The sequence below is a fragment of the Plecotus auritus genome (assembly GCF_963455305.1).
Source record: "Plecotus auritus genome assembly, chromosome: 2".
Taxonomy (NCBI): Eukaryota; Metazoa; Chordata; class Mammalia; order Chiroptera; family Vespertilionidae; genus Plecotus; species Plecotus auritus.
Window position 1 is genome coordinate 24,069,605 of NC_137771.1, and position 19,111 is coordinate 24,088,715.

At 41.9% G+C, this 19,111-nt stretch overlaps 1 protein-coding gene and 1 pseudogene across 2 annotated transcripts in view; one reads left to right on the forward strand and one right to left on the reverse strand.

The window, feature by feature from the left end:
- The window catches only part of THRAP3 (thyroid hormone receptor associated protein 3), a 62,184-nt gene that overhangs the window by 40,158 nt on the left and 2,915 nt on the right, over positions 1–19,111 (forward strand). The window contains exons 4-11 of the mRNA XM_080658362.1: positions 5,754–6,656; positions 8,108–8,815; positions 10,667–10,839; positions 11,578–11,689; positions 12,753–12,837; positions 14,803–14,990; positions 17,939–18,134; positions 18,549–18,692. Of these exons, the coding sequence (XP_080514488.1) occupies positions 5,754–6,656; positions 8,108–8,815; positions 10,667–10,839; positions 11,578–11,689; positions 12,753–12,837; positions 14,803–14,990; positions 17,939–18,134; positions 18,549–18,692 (2,509 nt within the window). The remainder of the gene's footprint in view (positions 1–5,753; positions 6,657–8,107; positions 8,816–10,666; positions 10,840–11,577; positions 11,690–12,752; positions 12,838–14,802; positions 14,991–17,938; positions 18,135–18,548; positions 18,693–19,111) is intronic.
- On the reverse strand, positions 9,377–10,061 carry LOC308243133 (large ribosomal subunit protein uL22-like; annotated as a pseudogene). The gene has a single exon. The product of its transcript is annotated as a large ribosomal subunit protein uL22-like (transcript).

Genomic DNA, 19,111 nt, shown 5'->3' on the forward strand with positions numbered 1-19,111 from the left:
TTTCATTGAAGTGTTTTTGGAGTCTTGGACCAAAGTTTATTTTCATCAGGAAAGAAAAGATAGCAAAGAGGATTAATAGTATGATCAACATTGCAAGGAAAAGAAGCCTTAACTCACTAAATCTTAAAAAACGTATCAGGAGTCATTTGTATACACTGGATGTGCCAATTACTAATAAACTGTATCTATTTAGTAAACACATCTTAAAACTAATCTAAAAATCACTATGTAGACATCACCTGGTCTTCTTACTAAATGTGCAAGTAGTTCTTTTGAATTTATTACCATTATTCTTTAATTCAGTCAGTTTTCACACCTTTGAGTGTGATTTCCCTATTTCAACTATGTCCTGAAATAGGATGCCAAACCTCCAACATCTTTTCCTCTTAATGTGTTGTGAGTTGGGTTTTTCAGACTTTAAAACTGTTTTAGTTTTCTTTTGTGAATAGATAAGAACCTTTCAGTAGATACAAGTTTCTGTATGTGCATTAGGAAAATACTGATGTATTTAAACCAAAAGGGGAATTTTTGCACAATTACATTTTTTGTCAGAATTGCATTAGGCAGAGAGATAATTTCTCAATTTTTTCACTTGGGACCCTTGCTGTTTATTTCTGATAAGTCTATATAATCCTTTACTTTTAAATGAATTGATTATGAAATTTAAAATAAGCCTCAGGAAAAGGTGCTATTAAAAGTTTTATTTTTTGATGGTTTCATAGTACTTCTATAAGAGTCTTAAACAAATGGTTGGTGGGATTCCCCCCCCCCCCCCAAAAAAAAGAACAAGTTAATTTCTTAAATGGAATCTGTGAGAAGCCTACCTAAAAATTAGTTTCAGACCAGAGGATGCACAAAAAGTAAGTGTGCATAAGTATTGATGACTCCAATACAATATAGAACAGGAAGTTATAAATCTGTAGTTTTTCCCTCAAACAAAATAAATACTAGATTTTTTTCCTTCTTTTTAAAGATAACATTACACCTTGAGGGTAACCACTCTTAGCTTTTCTCCCTCTCATGTTTTTTGGGCATGCATTTTCCCCCAAACTTTGTTCAAGCCCTAGACTAAATAGTGTCTGTCGGTTGCCCAATTGTGTCAGAGTCAATATGAATAAAATTCTATCTCACCTCAACCCCTCCAAAAAAGAAGAGGGAAAACCCACTAAATAAATTTATATCTACCTTCGGAAGTTACCATCAAGGCCTTAGGACTGAGCAAAAGACTCTTAGTAACTCCTACCTAGCACCCAGAGTTTATTTGGGCTGATTAAATCTGTTTTAGCCTATTTGGTTCTGAAAGGTAACATTTTAAGTTAGAACTTTAATAAATGGAAACTAAGTAATTGGTTCAAAAATAAGAGGCTATACAACCAAAACTCAAAGACAAAATAGAACCGACACAAGTCAAATTGAAAAATGTTAACCACCTCTGAGGTATTTGTGATAAATAGAACTGGGAGGATCTGTCTGGACAGATCTCTTCTGCTTATTCTACAAATCAATGGCATGGTCATCAACTTGGCAAATGAGGAAAAATATAGGCAGGCAGTATGTGCTGGGGTAGGTCTAGAGCCCCTTTATGTGCTATCTTATACCTAGAAAATTATTGTTTTGGAGGAATTTCTCCACTAGAAAACATGTTTTTAGACTTGATTCTAGTGTGACTTCTCTTTTTAGAAAGAGATAAATTAGCCATGGGTATTCAGTTCTTACTTCTGGCTTATCTGTTTCATGATTTTTTTTTCCTTTTTGTTTTTCTTCTACAAGGAAATTATACTACCCATCCAGAGAGTTTGAGAAACCATGCCTTTAAATTAATTTAATTGCTGAATTGTGTAGAATTGGAGAACATTGATTGTTTCCTTGTATTTCACAAACTGTATCCTTTTAAGTGACTTCTTGTAAATAACTTCATTTGCAGTCTGCAGAGACTCATGTTCCTGCATCTGTGCAGTGACTGTGGGTTTTGGATGCAGTATGCCACAGGGCCCTCACTAGTAATTGGTGACAGAAGCAACAGTAGCCTCTGAGGATGGCAACGTGAATTAAACCCTCCTCAGTTTGGTGGTACAGCACCTCCCTCAAGTGTAGCCACTTAATCCGGTCACATTCAGTTGCATAGCCTGCATCTGCCTTTTCCTTCTTTTCTTATATTGTACTGTTTCGAATAAAAAGTGTGGAAGGTAATTTTTTTTTTTAATTGTACTTAAATAGCAACCATTAATGACCAGCATTATCATGCATCTTGCCAGTTGCTCTTGTTCTTGGGGTAGATAAAGAACCTGAACACAGCAGGTAATAAGTAGTAGAAAACCAAGCCCACTTTGTCTTTAGATGTCATTTTGTTATTAAAACCTGTCACATTTGCTAAATGGAGTTATTTATAAAACAATAGATTTCCAGTCAGACCTGCTATGAGGCTTGCTGAGTAACTGAAGGGTTTTTATTCTATATGTAAAGAAATATTTTTGGAAGGCATTTTCTAGCAATTTCACATATTTCTAGCTAACTACTTATGAGTAGTGGTTAATGATCTGTATTATAGTTGACAAGACAGATGTTATCTAAGAACCCCAGTGGATTTTTACACCAACAAATACAGTTTTTGGTTTTTTGATCAATGACAGGGAGCTTTGTTTCAAAGCTCCCTGTCATTAATAAGCCTGGTATTCATGGACATACAATTTTTACAAAGTTAGGTTACTGTTGAATACCTGTGATTCTGGAAATGTACCTTTGCCAAGTTAGAGTTATTTATATATATATATATTTTAATTTAATAAATCTTTATTGTTCAGATTATTACAATTGTTCCTCTTCCCCCCCCCCCCCATAGCTCCCCTCCACCTGGTTCCCATCCCACCCTCTGCCCTTACCTCCCCCCCCACTGTCCTCATCCATAGGTGTACCCTTTTTGTCCAGTCTTTTCCTGCACCCCCACACCCCTTTCCCCCCGGAAATTGTCAGTCCACACACTTTCTATGCCCCTGATTCTATTATATTCATCAGTTTATTCTGTTCATCAGATTTTTTATTCACTTGATTTTTAGATTCACTTGTTGATAGACATGTATTTGTTGTTCATAATTTTTATCTTTACCTTTTCCTTCTTCTTCCTCTTCTTAAAGAATACCTTTCAGCATTTCATATAATACTGGTTTGGTGGTGATGAATTCCTTTAGCTTTTTCTTATCTGTGAAGCTCTTTATCTGCCCTTCAATTCTGAATGATAGCTTTGCTGGGTAGAGTAATCTTGGTTGTAGGTTCTTGCTATTCATCACTTTGAATATTTCTTGCCACTCCCGTCTGGCCTGCATAGTTTCTGTTGAGAAATCAGCTGACAATCGTATGGGTGCTCCCTTGTAGGTGATTAACTGTTTTTCTCTTGCTGCTTTTAATATTCTTTCTTTGGATTTTGCTCTTGGCATTTTAATTATGTTGTGTCTTGGTGTGGTCCTCTTTGGATTCCTTTTGTTTGGGGTTCTGTGCGCTTTCTGGACTTGTAAGTCTATTTCTTTTACCAGGTGGGGGAAGTTTTCGGTCATTATTTCTTTTTTTTTTTTTTTAAATATTTTTTTGATTTTTTACAGAGAGGAAGAGAGAGGGATAGAGAGCTAGAAACATCGATGAGAGAGAAACATCGATCAGCTGCCTCCTGCACACCTCCTGCTGGGGATGTGCCCGCAACCAAGGTACATGCCCTTGACCGGAATCGAACCTGGGACCCTTCAGTCCGCAGGCCGACGCTCTATCCACTGAGCCAAACCTGTCAGGGCGGTCATTATTTCTTTAAATAGGTTTTCACTATCTTGCTCTCTCTCTTCTTCTTCTGGCACCCCCATAATTTGGATGTTGGTATGCTTGAGGTTGTCCCAGAGGCTCCTTACACTATCTTCAAATTTTTGGATTCTTTTTTCTTTTTGCTTTTCCAGTTGAGTGTTTTTTGCTTTTTTTGTATTTCAAATCTTTGACTTGATTCTTGTGGTCCTCTAGTCTGCTGTTGGGTCTCTGTATAATATTTTTTATTTCAGTCAGTGTATGCTTAATTTCTAGTTGGTCCTTTTTCATATCCTCGAGGGTCTTGCTAAATTATCGGCCTTTTCTAGGAAATTCTTGAAAAACCTTATAACCGTGGTTTTAAACTCTATATCCAGTCTTTTGCTTTCCTCCATTTCTTTCATTTGTGATCTCTTTGTCTCCGCATTTTCGCTGCTTCCCTGAGTTGGTGGAGTGGTAGGTGAGCTTTGTGTGGTAGGTGTCCTATGGGGCACAGTGGCTCAGCCTCCCCAGTTACCTGAGGTGGACACTCTTGGTGCACCCCTTTGTGGAGTGTGTACACAGCTTTGTTGTAGTTAAGCCTTGATTGTTGTTGGTATCACTGGGAGGAATTGACCTCCAGGCCAATTGGCTGTGAGGATCAGCTGTGTCTATGCTAGGAGAACTGTGCTGGAGACACCCTTATGGGAAAAGACTTGCAAAATTGCAAAAGCTTCTGTGCTCAGCTTGGATAGGGTGGAGCCGACAGCCTTGGTTTCCCTTCAGCCCTGCCCTATGAGGCCCCCGGGTCTCAGTGTCCCTCGGCAATCGCTGCAGGCACCTCTCCGAGAAAGCCGCCCTCAAGTTTTGCCTGCTGCCAGACAGTCCAGTTTCTCCCCGAATGAGTCTGGGTTCCCAGAAACTCGCCTGGAACTGGAGTTCAGCGCAGTCGGGAGCTTCCATCTCCCTCCCGCTTTAGAAAGCCAGCCGCGCACTCAGCCACCCGTGCATTCAGCCGCCTGTCCTGTCCGTGCGCGTCTCCGTACCTCAGCCTTTTGCAGCTCCTCTGAGTCTCAATGTGCTTTCCTCTTTCCTTCTAGTTGTAGTATTTCCACTCAGCCAGCTTTCCTGTGGTTCTGGATGGTGTCTGTTTTGTCTTTTAATTGTAGTTTTGATATTATTGTGTGAGGCAGCGGTTTAGGTGTTTACCTATGCTGCCATCTTGGTTTCTCCTAGAGTTCTATATTTTTAAACAATAACACAACTTAGGCTTGAAAGATGTGCATGGTAAGGAAGGGTTGTTTTATAGTTTCTCTGCTAATCTCCAGTGCACTTGTGTGTCTTATAGTCAGTAGTGCCCTCTTGTGGCACACGGTTAATCTCCTGTAGTTCAGCCACAGAAACTGACCTAAATAGTGAGACCATTTCTAGGTCCCCAGTAAAAAACTAATACTTAATATGCCTTGCTGATACGATTTCAGTTAAAAATCTTTTAAGCTTTGTGTTCAAAGCTTTTCTAAGTCCCTAGTTACGTGGCTCTAATTTAGACCTGTTACTGTGTTTTTACAATTTCAGGCATTAGTGGAACCTAAGAAATAAGCCCTGCACAGACAGAGGTGAATGGGATGGGGATTAGAGTGTTATAACAGTATTGGGGCCAAAGGACCTTAACAGTTAACTGTCTGGATATCATAGCTTGTAGTTCTTCCTTGCTTCCAATGATGTAGGCTCTTGTAAAATCCCCTGTGCTGTAGAACCCTAAGCAATTAGTACACTATATTAAAAAGACCTTTGTTTAGTTTACTGCCTTAAGGACATTTTGCTATTCTTTCACTGCAGAAATATAGCTCTACTTAAATGTGCTATACCTGGAGTGAGGGGCAGGGGCAGACTATAAGGAGTCAATGGGAGAAAAAAGGGGACGTATGTAACACTTTCAACAGTAAAGATTTATAAAAATAAAAAAATTTCTTCTCCCTTCATCCCCTTTTCAGTTCTAGGTCTCGTTCCAGATCATATTCTCCAGCTCATAACAGAGAGAGGAATCACCCAAGAGTATATCAGAATCGGGATTTCCGAGGTCACAACAGAGGCTATAGAAGGCCCTATTATTTCCGTGGGCGCAACAGAGGCTTTTATCCATGGGGCCAGTATAATCGAGGAGGTTATGGAAACTACCGCTCAAATTGGCAGAATTATCGGCAGGCATACAGTCCTCGACGGGGCCGGTCCCGATCCCGGTCCCCAAAGAGAAGGTCTCCTTCACCAAGATCCAGGAGCCATTCTAGAAACTCCGATAAGTCTTCCTCTGACAGATCAAGGCGCTCCTCATCCTCTCGTTCTTCCTCCAACCACAGCCGAGTTGAATCTTCCAAGCGCAAGTCTGCAAAGGAGAAAAAGTCCTCTTCCAAGGATAGCCGTCCATCTCAGTCTGCTGGAGATAACCAAGGAGAAGAGGCCAAGGAGCAGACATTCTCTGGAGGCACCTCTCAAGATACAAAAGCATCTGAGAGCTCGAAGCCATGGGCAGATGCCAGCACATACAGTGCTGGTTCTGCATCACGGGCATCGGCAGTTTCTGAGCTGAGTCCCCGGGAGCGGAGCCCTGCTCTGAAAAGCCCCCTCCAGTCTGTGGTAGTGAGGCGGCGGTCTCCCCGTCCTAGCCCTGTGCCAAAGCCTAGCCCTCCACTTTCCAGCACATCCCAGTTGGGCTCAGGTCTGCAGAGTGGTTCTGGGTACCAAGCTGGGACACACCAAGGTCAGTTTGACCATGGCTCTGGGTCCTTGAGTCCATCCAAGAAGAGCCCTGTGGGTAAGAGTCCACCAGCCACTGGCTCCACATATGGCTCGTCTCAGAAGGAGGAGGCTGCTTCAGGAGGAGCAGCCTATACAAAGAGGCAAGTACCTTGTTTTCCTGGCCTGGTTGTGTTTTTATTTCACCAGCTGGCAGCTTGATTGTAATGTAATCTAATTTAGAGCTGTGATTAATGGTAAAAAGATAATCCCCATTTCCTAAACTTTTCATTAGCAAAATTGAAAAGCATCACCTAAGGACATCTTAAGCTTAACTCTAGCTTTCCTACCTTCCTGAATTTGTATTGCAGCATAAAGTTTCTTTAAACTACTCTGAAATGATGTTTTCACATTTAAAAATTTGCCTTGGATTCTACCAATGTAAGCCAGAGAACAGTAGAGATTTGTGGGTCAGCTATCAAAAAAATATGATCTTTGCCAAAATGAATGGCCATTGGAGCTGTTAGACCCGCTAAGAACCACCATCTACTGTGATTGATCTACATCAGCCCATCATGGTGAAGAGCTGCACCCTCACACCCTCCAGTTGAGGAGACTGTGCAGAATGGGAAAGTCCAAGGCTTAGTCCAGGAAGGCCTTGTTTTAAAATCACAAGGTGGGTGTATTCCCAGTAGAAGCCAACTGGGCTGCATGTTAGGAGAGGATGGGACAATGCTTTCGTCTTTATACCCTGGGGGACATGGTGAGTTGGAACTTGAATCTTTGTGTGATTGGATGGATTGGGACAGCAGAGACATAACAGGGACGTTGGCTTGGGACCAGGTTGTCAAGAGGGATTTACCGAGCAAGGGGTATTTCCCTTTTTCTTTTACTATTCTTTGATATCCTGCTGTCCTTTGATTCTGTTTTACCATATTCTCCATTAATGGTACAAATGAGATGATGTTGAGAATCTACTTTCCAGCCTTAAGTAAGTCTACTTTAAAATGTAAGTTTGGTTCCTTGCCAGAACTGTGAATGTCTTTAGAAGACTTGGGTATGAGCTCTGCTTTTCCATAAGAAAGAGTAGGATGATTTTTCCCTCCCTGCTCTCAATTAACACATGTTTTGTTTTTATTTGTGTTTGCAGTATATTTCATATTTAGATCTTCTAGGTGACTTGAAGCAAATTTGAAGTCTCTTTTGAGACTTATATTTCCAAATGTGAGTTGTATAAAAGCAAAACAGTCCAAGGTTGAACATTCTATGTTAATTTTGCTGAAAGCAGATTATAAGTGACTGAATGAAGGTTGGATAAGACCTTAATTTTTTTTTTCCTAGACCACTTAACAGGTAAGTAGGTTTTTGTTTTTTAGTATCCTAAAAATTACCTTTGTTATTTTCTTTTTGGTTGCTTTTGTAAGACACAACTCCATGGACCATGTATTTTTCTCTTAAATTACTAGAAAGTAGCCAAGGAGGAAGTCCTTTGGTAACACTGGAATCCACGAGACATGTTTATTCAGAGATTCAAAAACCCAAGACCAGTGGTGCTGTTTTAGATCAGGTTGCTTAAGAATCCTCTTGTGTGTCTCCCTTTTGTTTTTATAACTAGGTATCTAGATGAGCAGAAGACAGAGAATGGAAAAGATAAGGAACAGAAACAAACAAATGCTGATAAAGAGAAAATGAAAGAGAAAGGGAGCTTCTCTGACACAGGCTTGAGTGATTCGAAAATAAAATCTGATATGTTTGCTCCCAAAACTGATTCTGAGAAGCCTTTTCGGGGTAGCCAGTCTCCTAAAAGATATAAGCTCCGAGATGACTTTGAGAAGAAGATGGCTGATTTCCACAAGGAGGACATGGATGATCAAGATAAGGACAAAGCCAAAGGAAGGAAGGAATCTGAGTTTGATGATGAACCCAAATTTATGTCGAAAGTCATAACCGGTGCAAACAAAAACCAGGAGGATGAGAAGTCAGGCAAATGGGAGGTTTATGCACCTTCAGGGAAGGAAAAGCAAAGGAAAACAGAGGAGCTGGAGGAGGAGTCTTTCTCAGAGAGATCCAAAAAGGAGGATCGGGGAGGACTCAAGAGAACCGAAAGTGGGCATAGGGGGTTTGTGCCTGAAAAGAATTTCCGAGTGACTGCTTACAAAGCGGTCCAGGAGAAAAGCTCATCACCTCCCCCAAGAAAGACCTCTGAGAGCCGGGAGAAGCTAGGACCCAAAGGAGACTTTTCCACAGGGAAGTCTTCCTTCTCTATTACTCGAGAGGCCCAGGTCAATGTCCGGATGGACTCTTTTGATGAGGACCTTGCAAGGTGAGGTTTAGTCCTTGATCAGTGGCCTAAATGGTGCCTCCTAACCTCTCTTCCTGAGGACATTCTGGAACCAAGACAGGCCCCTCTTGTATTTTCCCACTGTCCAAGTTTCACAGCTGATAGCCTCGGGTCCACACCTGTCAGTGGGGAGTGTGTGTCACTGAGCTATTATGTGTTGAAGTCAGTATCACAGGGGTGGTGAAGGGTGTTTCTTCAGTGACTGGTTTTGGTGTTGGGTCCCCTCTGCTGTTTTCTGGCCCTCTATCCAGCCCCTAGCCCCTCCTCGCCTTCCCAGCCTTCATCCTGTTTTGTTTTGTTCCCTCCCCTTCCCTCCCATGAATTTGTTTAAGGTGCCTTTGGCCTTGTACAGCCATCCAGGATCCATTTTTCCATTTTTAGTAGGCTCTTAGAGTCTATTATTACAGGCTTTCACCAAGAAATAATGTGGCAGTTTTTAAAGTTGGGGCTGTGGGTAAGAGGAGAACTTTAGGAATTCCTAGAGTGGTGATGGCAAGGCTGGTTTTGTTGTTTACTTTTATTAGTATTTATTTTATGTTGAATTTACTCCCGGGCCATAAGTTTTGTTTCTTCGGTTTCTTCTGGGATATCTTTTTCTTCTGTGCAGCCTCTTCTGGTTTAGAAACAATCTGCACATTTTCCATAAGGATCCTCTCAATGAGGCAAGGAGAGCTCCTGTATGGGTTAATATGCCCATGAGCTCTGTATGTTCCACAACACATCTTGGGAGCTTTGTTCACCTGGATGTGCTCAATGACCAGAGAATCTACATCTAAACCCTTAAGCTCAGCATTAGAGGCTTTCTGCGTTTTTTAGCACATGCAGCAAAAATTCAGCACTCTTTTTGGGCCACCGACCCTGTGTCCAGCCCCACTGTTTCACCTGGGCACACCTATCAACTCCACAGTATAACGACGGGATGACACACATGGCTTCTGGAAAGTGATATCCTTCAGATACTTGGTGGGTTTTTGGACATGCATACTCTTGATGGCCTGGGCAGTTTCACAAGTGTTCTTAAAGTGAACACGAAGATTTGAACCTCTTGATTTGCATGATTTGTGGGGTGGGGATTTCTGGGTCAAGTGAACAGCAACCATTTTCAGAGGTCACGTCTGGCTGCGTTCTGGAGGAGGAAGAGGCCAGGCTATTTTTTGTTGTTGTTGTTGTTGATTTTTTAAAAAATATTTTTATTGAATTTCAGAGAGGAAGGAAGAGGGAGAGAGAGATAGACACATCCATGATGAGAGAGAATCATGGACCAGCTGCCTCCTGTAAGTCCCCCACTGGGGATCGAACCCACAACCCGGATACGTGCCCTTGACTGGAATTGAACCTGAGACCTTTCAGTTTGCAGGCTGACGCTCTACCCACTGAGCCAGACCAGCTAGGGCGAGGCCAGGCTATTTTTTACTTGGGATAATGTAAAAACTCTGTAGCCTGTTGGAAGTCAGCGGGAGCCACATTTCACTCCTGCTTCATTGTGTTAACTCACTGAATGGCTCTGGCTAGCCAAGCTAGTTGATCTTTTAAATATATTCTCATTTGTTGTGTATGGTAAAGCTAGCAGTGACTCCAAAAACAGAATCACTGAGGTTTAACACGTCCTTTCTATTAAAGATTACCAGTGAAAAGGGAAGTGATAGATTTTGGATGCCTTTTTTCATAGTTGTGCATTGAGGTTACTTTGAAATTTGGTAGGGAATTTAAAAAAGAACTTTATGGATAAAATTAAAACTCTTTGAACAAGTACATTGCATTTTTAGGGTTTAAATGTGCTGACTTTCTGTATATCTTGTTAAATTGAGCCCCCTTGTGTCCCCCCCCCCCCAGACCCAGTGGATTACTGGCTCAGGAGCGCAAGCTTTGTCGGGATCTAGTTCATAGCAACAAAAAGGAACAAGAATTTCGTTCCATTTTCCAGCACATACAGTCAGCTCAGTCTCAGCGGAGCCCCTCGGAACTGTTTGCCCAGCACATTGTGACCATTGTTCACCACGTTAAAGGTAAGTCCCAAGCCCAGTCTGCTCAGGATCCCTTGCCACAGCTTAACTTCCTCTGTTACAAGCAGAAGGATGAGCAGGTGAATAAGGGAGCCTTATCAGGCCCTTTATCTTATTGAAAGGGCCTTTGAAGCAGGGACTGACTGGAAGGAAATCCATTTCAGCGAGGAGTTTCCGTTTTTTAATTACAGAGCTGAACATTTTGAATTGTTAGTAGTGGTCTGTGATCATGAGAATAGGTAAAATCTTCCACATGAAGGCTTAAAACGCTTGAAAAAGGAAGTATGAAAAGTGGTTTTACCCACACCTCTGTCTTCTCTTGTCCAGTAAGTGGAAGCCTCTTGTTGACCTTATGCTGTGTGTGAATTTCTTCTCCACCATAAGGGCAAATGGAGGTGGGCGGGTTGGGGAATGGCAGAGAGGTAATGTGGAAGCTGGGTTGTGCCAGTTATAGGTTCCATCTGAAATTTAGACTTAAGCAGGAGTTGGTGGTATGATTCAAATGACAGTAAGCTCCAGGTTTCTTTGTATCCATGTCTTAAGATAAGGGAGCTACAGTGGTATTCTAGTGCCCAACATTGGATTGTGCAAACCAACCTTTTTTCCTTTCTCTTTTCAGTATGTTTGTTATATAGATTGGAGTATTTTAGTCACATCTCTGTAGCTGCAGGTTCCTATAAAAGAGTTGAATATTATGTCTGTCTTTGATGGCATAATGTGTTTTTCTTTGAATCCCCACAGAACATCACTTCGGGTCCTCAGGAATGACATTGCATGAACGCTTTACTAAATACCTAAAGAGAGGAACTGAGCAAGAGGCAGCTAAGAACAAGAAAAGCCCAGAGATACACAGGTGAGGACCTCAACCTTACATTGGAGGTGGTCATAAAAGACTGATCATCAGGTATTAAACTATCTTTGCCACATTAGCAGTAGAATTTAAGGTAACATCCTGCAGATTCTAGGAAAGAAGTGGGTGTTTGTAGTTGTGAATGGAAAGGAATAGTCAACTCTTGAATGTGTTGTATAGTATGTAGGACCATGTCTGAACAGTAGGTTGGATTTAGGGTTATGCCGGGCAATTGTTTCTCCTCTAGACCTATCTCATTGGTGAATAATGGGCCATTACATTCTAATTTCCAAGGTGAAACTCGTTAGTAGGACATATAGATAGTCCTTCAAAAAACCCCACAAAAAAACAACTTATTGATGGATTGATTGGTTTTAGAGAGGAAAGGCAGTGGGTGGGGAGAAACATTAATTTGTTTTTTCACTTATTTATGCATTCAGTTGGTTGCTTCTTGTATATGCCCTGACCAGGGATCAAACTCACGACCTTGGCTTATCAGGATGATGCTCTAACTAATTGAGCTTCCGGGCCAGGGCTCTATAGATAATCTTTTTTTTTTTTTTTTTTTTTAAATATATTTTTATTGATTTTTTACAGAGAGAAAGGAAGAGTGATAGATAGTCAGAAATATCGATGAGAGAGAAACATCGATCAGCTGCCTCCTGCACACCCCCCACTGGGGATGTGCCCGCAACCAAGTTACATGCCCTTGACCGGAATCGAACCTGGGACCCTTCAGTCCGCAGGCTGACGCTCTATCCACTGAGCCAAACCGGTTTTGGCTCTATAGATAATCTTGATATGAACTTGAAATCATAAGCTTGTCTGTGAGTCTGCCTTTCTGATGTAACATTACTGTTTGAGTTTGAGAAGTTTTAGATTTTGTGTGCTTTGTGCACACCTATGGGAGAGGGTAAGAATGCAAAGAATATAAGTAATATGTATGTAACTTATGAAACAATAAAAAGGAATGCCTATGACTCCATTACCAACTTATAAACTAAAATATTACCTGTATTATAGTCACACTGTGGATATTTAAAATTTTTTGTGTTTTCAATTTTAGGAGGATAGACATTTCCCCCAGTACATTCAGGAAACATGGATTGGCTCATGATGAAATGAAAAGTCCCCGGGAACCTGGCTACAAGGTGAACTGTTGCTTTGATCAGTAATTCCGACAAAATGAGTGCGTTGGGCATGAACTTGACAGAAATGTGTTTGTTTAAATTACTCTCTACTTAAGTTTGTGTTTTTCTTTTAAGGATGGGCATAATTCTAAAAATGAACTACAAAGGGTTAATTTTTATTAAATGTATCAACAACCTTTGTGAAGTGGTTAGAATATGGTAAATGACCCCAAAGTCTATTGAGGTGAGCTTGAGAAAAAAAAAGGAGTTTTGGAACAAGTGCCCATGATGAGAGAAGAAACTTTTTGTGATATTTTTCTGCTTGTAAGTATTATCAAATCAACTATATACATGCACTATTTCCAACCATGATTTAAAAAAGACATGCATGTCAGAGGAGAGTGAAATATTCATATCTTAATTTAGTAGACTGTTTTAAACAGCTAGTCCAGTTTTTTCTAACATTGTACCATATCTATCATCTGTTGGTTACTGTTACTTTGAAGCTAAACATTACTTTGATAGCCCAGCTACATTTGCAATGATGTGCACGTAAAAACTCTGTTATTAAGAGATTAAAGCTTATATGCACTTTTTTAATGTGAAATACTAGATTTGGGGCTTTAAAAAATCTTAGTATTTATTGACCTTCATTCACATATACAGTTAAAAATCAAAGATGGCTCTTCCAATGCTGCTGAAACCTTTCTAAAAATTTTAATTACTCTTCAAGTTTTCTAAACAAATTTGTCTTGTTGGTTGAATGTGATGAGAGGCACTCTTGCACAGTCTCTCTTCTCTCCCATCCCCTTTTCTTTTTCTTGAAGTGTCCACCAGATTGACACTAACATGTGAAAAGCAAGGTTTTGAAACCCAGAAGACATCTCATCTATGCTTCACAAAGCCAGCTCATTAGAGATGTTGAGTGCACCGCCTGAGGGAGCAGCGCCTGCTTTTGTCTTATTTTTCTTTAGTCTTTGGAGGGTGCAGAGACCCCCCCCCCAAAGAAAAAAAAATCAATGGAAATAAAATAAACTTAATATCTACCACTCCTGTTAAAATTAAACTTTTATTTCAACAAAAAGCTTAGTGTAAGTGAAATGTTTATAATACAGAGTGAACTGCTCAGTTCTTGCTCTTGTAGGGAGATGTTAGTCACAGGAGACAAGTCCTAGTGTATAATGTTCTTGAAATCACCTTGCATCTCTGCTCTCTCTAAGTTTCCCGAGAACTGTGGGACCCCTGGAGTGCTGGTCATATTGTCTCTGCAGCTACCCTGCCCTGGTGGTTACACTTCCTAGAAGATTTTTCCTTTTTTTAAAAAAATAAACTTTGACCTGGTTTTGCCACTTTATGGAAATTATGGTACTCCCTACATTATTGATACTTCTTCTCTAGAGAAATTCTCAGTATAACTAACCATTTAGGCAGGCTGTTTAAGGCTCCCACTGTCTGTCTTTGGACTCAGTACTCAGACATGATTCTAAGTCTAGGATAAGCTTGGGGTGGCTGCTACATTGTAGGTAGGAAAAGGGTACACATGCATTTCTACTCTTGTTGGTGAGTAAGCAGGAGCCAGCCTTAACCAACCACTTTCTAGAGCTGATTTGGCCTTCTCAACTTGTAGGCTAGCCAGATCATTACGGGGCTGCGGAGGAAACGAAGCAAGATCAATATAGAGCATATTTCGATTTCTTTTAAAAAAAATTTCTTTATTGATTACTATATGTCCTTATCCCCCCAAGTATAGAGCATATTTAGAAGGCTACCATTATTATTTTAGAGAACTGGTTTGGGATCTGAGGGAGGGATCCTTAAGAAGTGACTTCTTGGGACATCTGCATCCCTCCCAAGCTTGGGTGAGGTGCCTCACACTCCCAGTTCTCCCTCTGCACCACTCCATTGGAGTAGTAACCACAGTTTATGGGGTGGTTGAGTTGGCAGTCCTGAACCCCAAAAACCTTCATTTTGATTTTCTTTTGCCAGGCTGAGGGAAAATATAAAGATGATCCTGTTGATCTCCGCCTTGATATTGAACGTCGTAAAAAACATAAGGAGAGAGATCTTAAACGAGGTAAATCAAGAGAATCAGTGGATTCCCGAGATTCAAGCCACTCGAGGGAAAGATCAGCTGAGAAAACAGAGAAAACCCATAAAGGATCAAAGAAGCAGAAGTACGTGAGCCCCTGTCACCATTCAGATTCCTGAGTGGAGTCTCATATGCCCCCTTTTTAGGCTCTACACCAAACCTATCAAAGTGGGTATGAACCTTCTCCAAAGAAGGCCTGCTGCTGGGAGATGGCCAGCTAATTTGGCTTTGGAAGTGTGGGAAATCACTTGGGGATTCGTTTTGTAGCTGTTTTAGACATATTCTTTCTCATCACAAATCTTCATGGGGAGGTTATGTTTTAGAAATGGGTCAAAGTCATTATCAGTTAACAACACTGGTCAAACAAACTGTAGAACTAGATAGGACAAGATTGTTGATCTTAATGCTCTTTAAACTAAGCAGACATTTCCAAGAGAGGTTATTTGTTTTCTTTCTGTTTTGAAAATGATAAGCTTTTATTTTTTTTATTATTTAAAAAATATTTTTATTGATTTCAGAGAGGGAGAGAGAGATAGAAACATCAATGATGAGAGAGAATCACTGATCAGCTGCCTTCTGCATGCCCTTACTGGGGATCGAAGCTGGGACCCTTCAGTCCTCAGGCCGACACTCCATCCACTGAGCCAAACCAGCTAGGGCCAAGAGCGGTTATTCTTTTTTTTTTTTTTTTTTTTTTTTTTAATACATTTCTTTATTGATTTCAGAGAGGAAGGGAGAGGGGGAGAGAGAGAGAGAGAAATATCACTGATGAGAGATAATCATTGATCGGCTGCCTCCTGCACGCCTCCCACTGGGGATTGAACCCACAACCCGGGCACGTGCCCTTGGCCGGAATCAAACCTGGGACCCTCCAGTCCGTAGGCCGGCGCTCCATCCACTGAGCAAAACCGTCCAGGGCAAGGTTATTATTTAAACAAAGGTAGCATTGTTGAAATTCATAGGGCAGCATTTATGCTAAGGTCCTGTTTCTATGTGCATTTTCTTGACTTCCATGACTTTTTTTAAAAAATACATTTTTACTGATTTCAGAGAGGAAGGGAGAGGGAGAGAAAGATAGGAACATCAGTGATGAGAGAATCATCGATTGGCTGCCTCCTGCATGCCCTCTACTGGGGATCCAGCCCCCAGCCTGCTGCAGCCTGGGCATGTGCCCTGACTAGCAATCGAACTGTGACCTCCTGGTTCATAGGTCAATGCACAACCACTGAGCCATGCCAGCCTGGCCGTTCCATGACTTATCAATCCTGTCTCATTAAATGTAGCTGAGTTGAAGCCCCAGATCTTCCCATAAGAAATAATGCCGCCGAAGCCGGTTTGGCTCAGTGGATAGAGCGTCGGCCTGCGGACTGAAGGGTCCCAGGTTCGATTCCGGTCAAGGGCACGTACCTTGGTTGTGGGCACATACCCAGTGGGAGGTGTGCAGGAGGCAGCTGATCGATGTTTCTCTCTCATCGATGTTTCTAACTCTCTATCCCTCTCTCTTCCTCTCTGTAAAATATCAATAAAATATATTTAAAAAAAAAAAAAAAGAAATAATGCCACCTTTGCTGTTTCTGAACTTCAGCTGGCCAGCATTTTTGTATCCATTTGATTATCAAGTCCTTTGAGAACAGATGGATAGTTGGTGTGAAGGTAAAGAAGCTAAGCTCAGGACAATTTGTCCAAGATCATAGAAGTACCAGCTGACATCAAAACTCAAGATCTTCTGTTCTACTTTTTCTCTGTCCAGTGTGTTACTTGTGTATTAGGAGCCCCAGCAGTTTCAGGGCTGCCATAGATAAAGGACCTGCTACTCCTCAATAGGAAATGGAAGTGGTAACAGTAGTTCTCAGGGCTGCCCTGGTAGAAAGGGAGCAGAACCTCAAGTGTTTCGGTTTGTTTGGGATTACTGACTGATTTCTTCCCCTGGAACACATGGAGAGGCAGTGCTAGGATTCAAATCTGGAGCTTTTGGAGTCCTTTGGAAACCTTGATTTCTAGAAGTCAGAGTTCTACCTCTGAGTTATATGAATCCTATGACAATAACTTAAGATTTCCCTTGTCATGAGTAAATGCTGATAGGATTCAAATAGTTAAATTCTTGAGTTTGTCACATGCAGAAGGTGGGGGTGGGGCAAGGTGCTTTTCCTAATGGAGGAGGATGAGGGAAGGGAGGACAATGATAGGCCACTGACACTTGGCTGGCTTCTCCCTGTAACTCCTTTTCCACCTCTGGGAGCCTGGCCTTTCTGCCACCTTAGAGGCAACCTCCCCTAGACACAGGGCTGGCCCTGACTTTTAGTACATAGACAGTGACTCATCGCAGTAGTCTAATTTGCTGTAGTCTGTAATTTCCACCAGATGAAGGGAAGGTAGGGAAATCGCTGGGAAGGGTTCTGCCAGATTTTGTGCTTAATAACACAACCTGTTTGAGCTCAGTGTGAGATGGCATGTGGAGCAGTAGTATAATTAGAAGTAGGTTTGAATCCAGGTTCTGCTCCGCTCTGTCACCTGGAAAAGAGGGAATACTATTGAATAATCAGAGTTGCCATTTACTGTGTGCTTGCTATGTCAGTGTAAAGTGTTCGATCTTTAGAGCAACCCCGAGAGATAGGTAGTGTTCTTCCTATGAGAAATAAAGTCCTAGAAAGCACAGGCAGATGCTAATATATGAAGCCTCTGTCCCAGTACCATATACATGGGACTCTCTCAGCACAGGGTTAGTTTTCTTCTGCCTTTCTATTTCATGCATATGCATTAAACTGAGCTGCCAGAGGCCATGGACTGTTTTGTTCCTTATGTATATGTCCCATGTTCATCACAGGCTTAGGCATAGATGTGTTAGTGAACATGACTGACAGAATTGGGACCTCCCCAGGTACCCTGGGTGGGTAGGTGGGATGAATTGAGTTTTTTAGGTTACTCATCTTCAATGCCTTCATCACAGACACATTCCTGATTGCCCTGTGCTTCTTAGCCAGGAGGCCCTAGCCAAGGGGTTTATTGCTTTTTCTGGCTCTTATGTTTTCATAGGAAGCACCGGAGAACACGAGACCGGTCCAGGTCATCCTCCTCTTCCTCCCAGTCATCCCACTCCTACAAAGCGGAGGAGTACACTGAAGAAACAGAGGAGAGAGAGGAGAGCACCACCGGCTTTGACAAATCAAGACTGGGGACCAAAGACTTTGTGGGTCCAAATGAAAGAGGAGGCAGAGCTCGAGGGACCTTTGTAAGACCCTGCTGTCACCCCTTCTCTCTCACCTCCTGCTCCCACCAATTCTAATTATGTGTTTATCAGAATACCAGTTTGGTTGCCCTTAATTTAATCCAGTCTACAGACCTCAGAACCTGTGGTTCCCCATTACCCAGCCTTTCTACTTGTAGTTACTTTACTGATCATAATTGCTGAGCTAGACACTAGAAAGCCTCTTAGGACTTCTAGTCTCAGAACTTCCCAACTTATCTTGACTCCTGCTGTGCCTGGAGGCCCTGGTGCCATATTGTTCTCTATCTAGGCTATAGACCTTAGGTGAACAGGAAGGAATTGGCTAGAAACCAGTGGACCAGCATATTGAATGCAGGGCACTGATTTTCTCTGTTCCTGACATGGTCCTTTGTTCCTTTTTCCCTCTTTATGCCACAGCAATTTCGAGCCAGAGGTAGAGGCTGGGGCAGAGGCAGCTACTCTGGTAACAACAACAATAGCAGCAACAATGATTTCCAAAAGAGAAGCCGGGAAGAGGAGTGGGACCCCGAGTACACACCCAAGAGCAAGAAGTATTACCTGGTATGTGTCGGGATAACCAGGAAGGGCCAGGCCCTTTGGTGCACACATAATAGCTGATACCAAGGCTTTCGTTGGTACGTTGGGTCTGTTCAGAACTGATTGAATATGTGTGGAGGCATCTTGCACTGGGGGGATGTGTCCTTGGGGGGGCAGTAGAGTGCTGGCAAGATGAGTATTCTCTAAGAGAGGCAGCCCTGGCCCCTCAAGGGCTTATCACCTGAGACATATATGGATTCTAGGGTAAACAAGAAGGGTTGCTCTTCCCTTTTTAGTTTGTGACTTGTTTTATTGCTCACCCACCCCAATCTCGGCTTCCCTTCAAGTCTCTACTCAGGAATAAAGCTGTAACCCTTCCCTTAAGCCACAGTTCCACTCTGTCACTTGCCAGTGCACGATTGACAGGGAAGACAGCTCAGGAT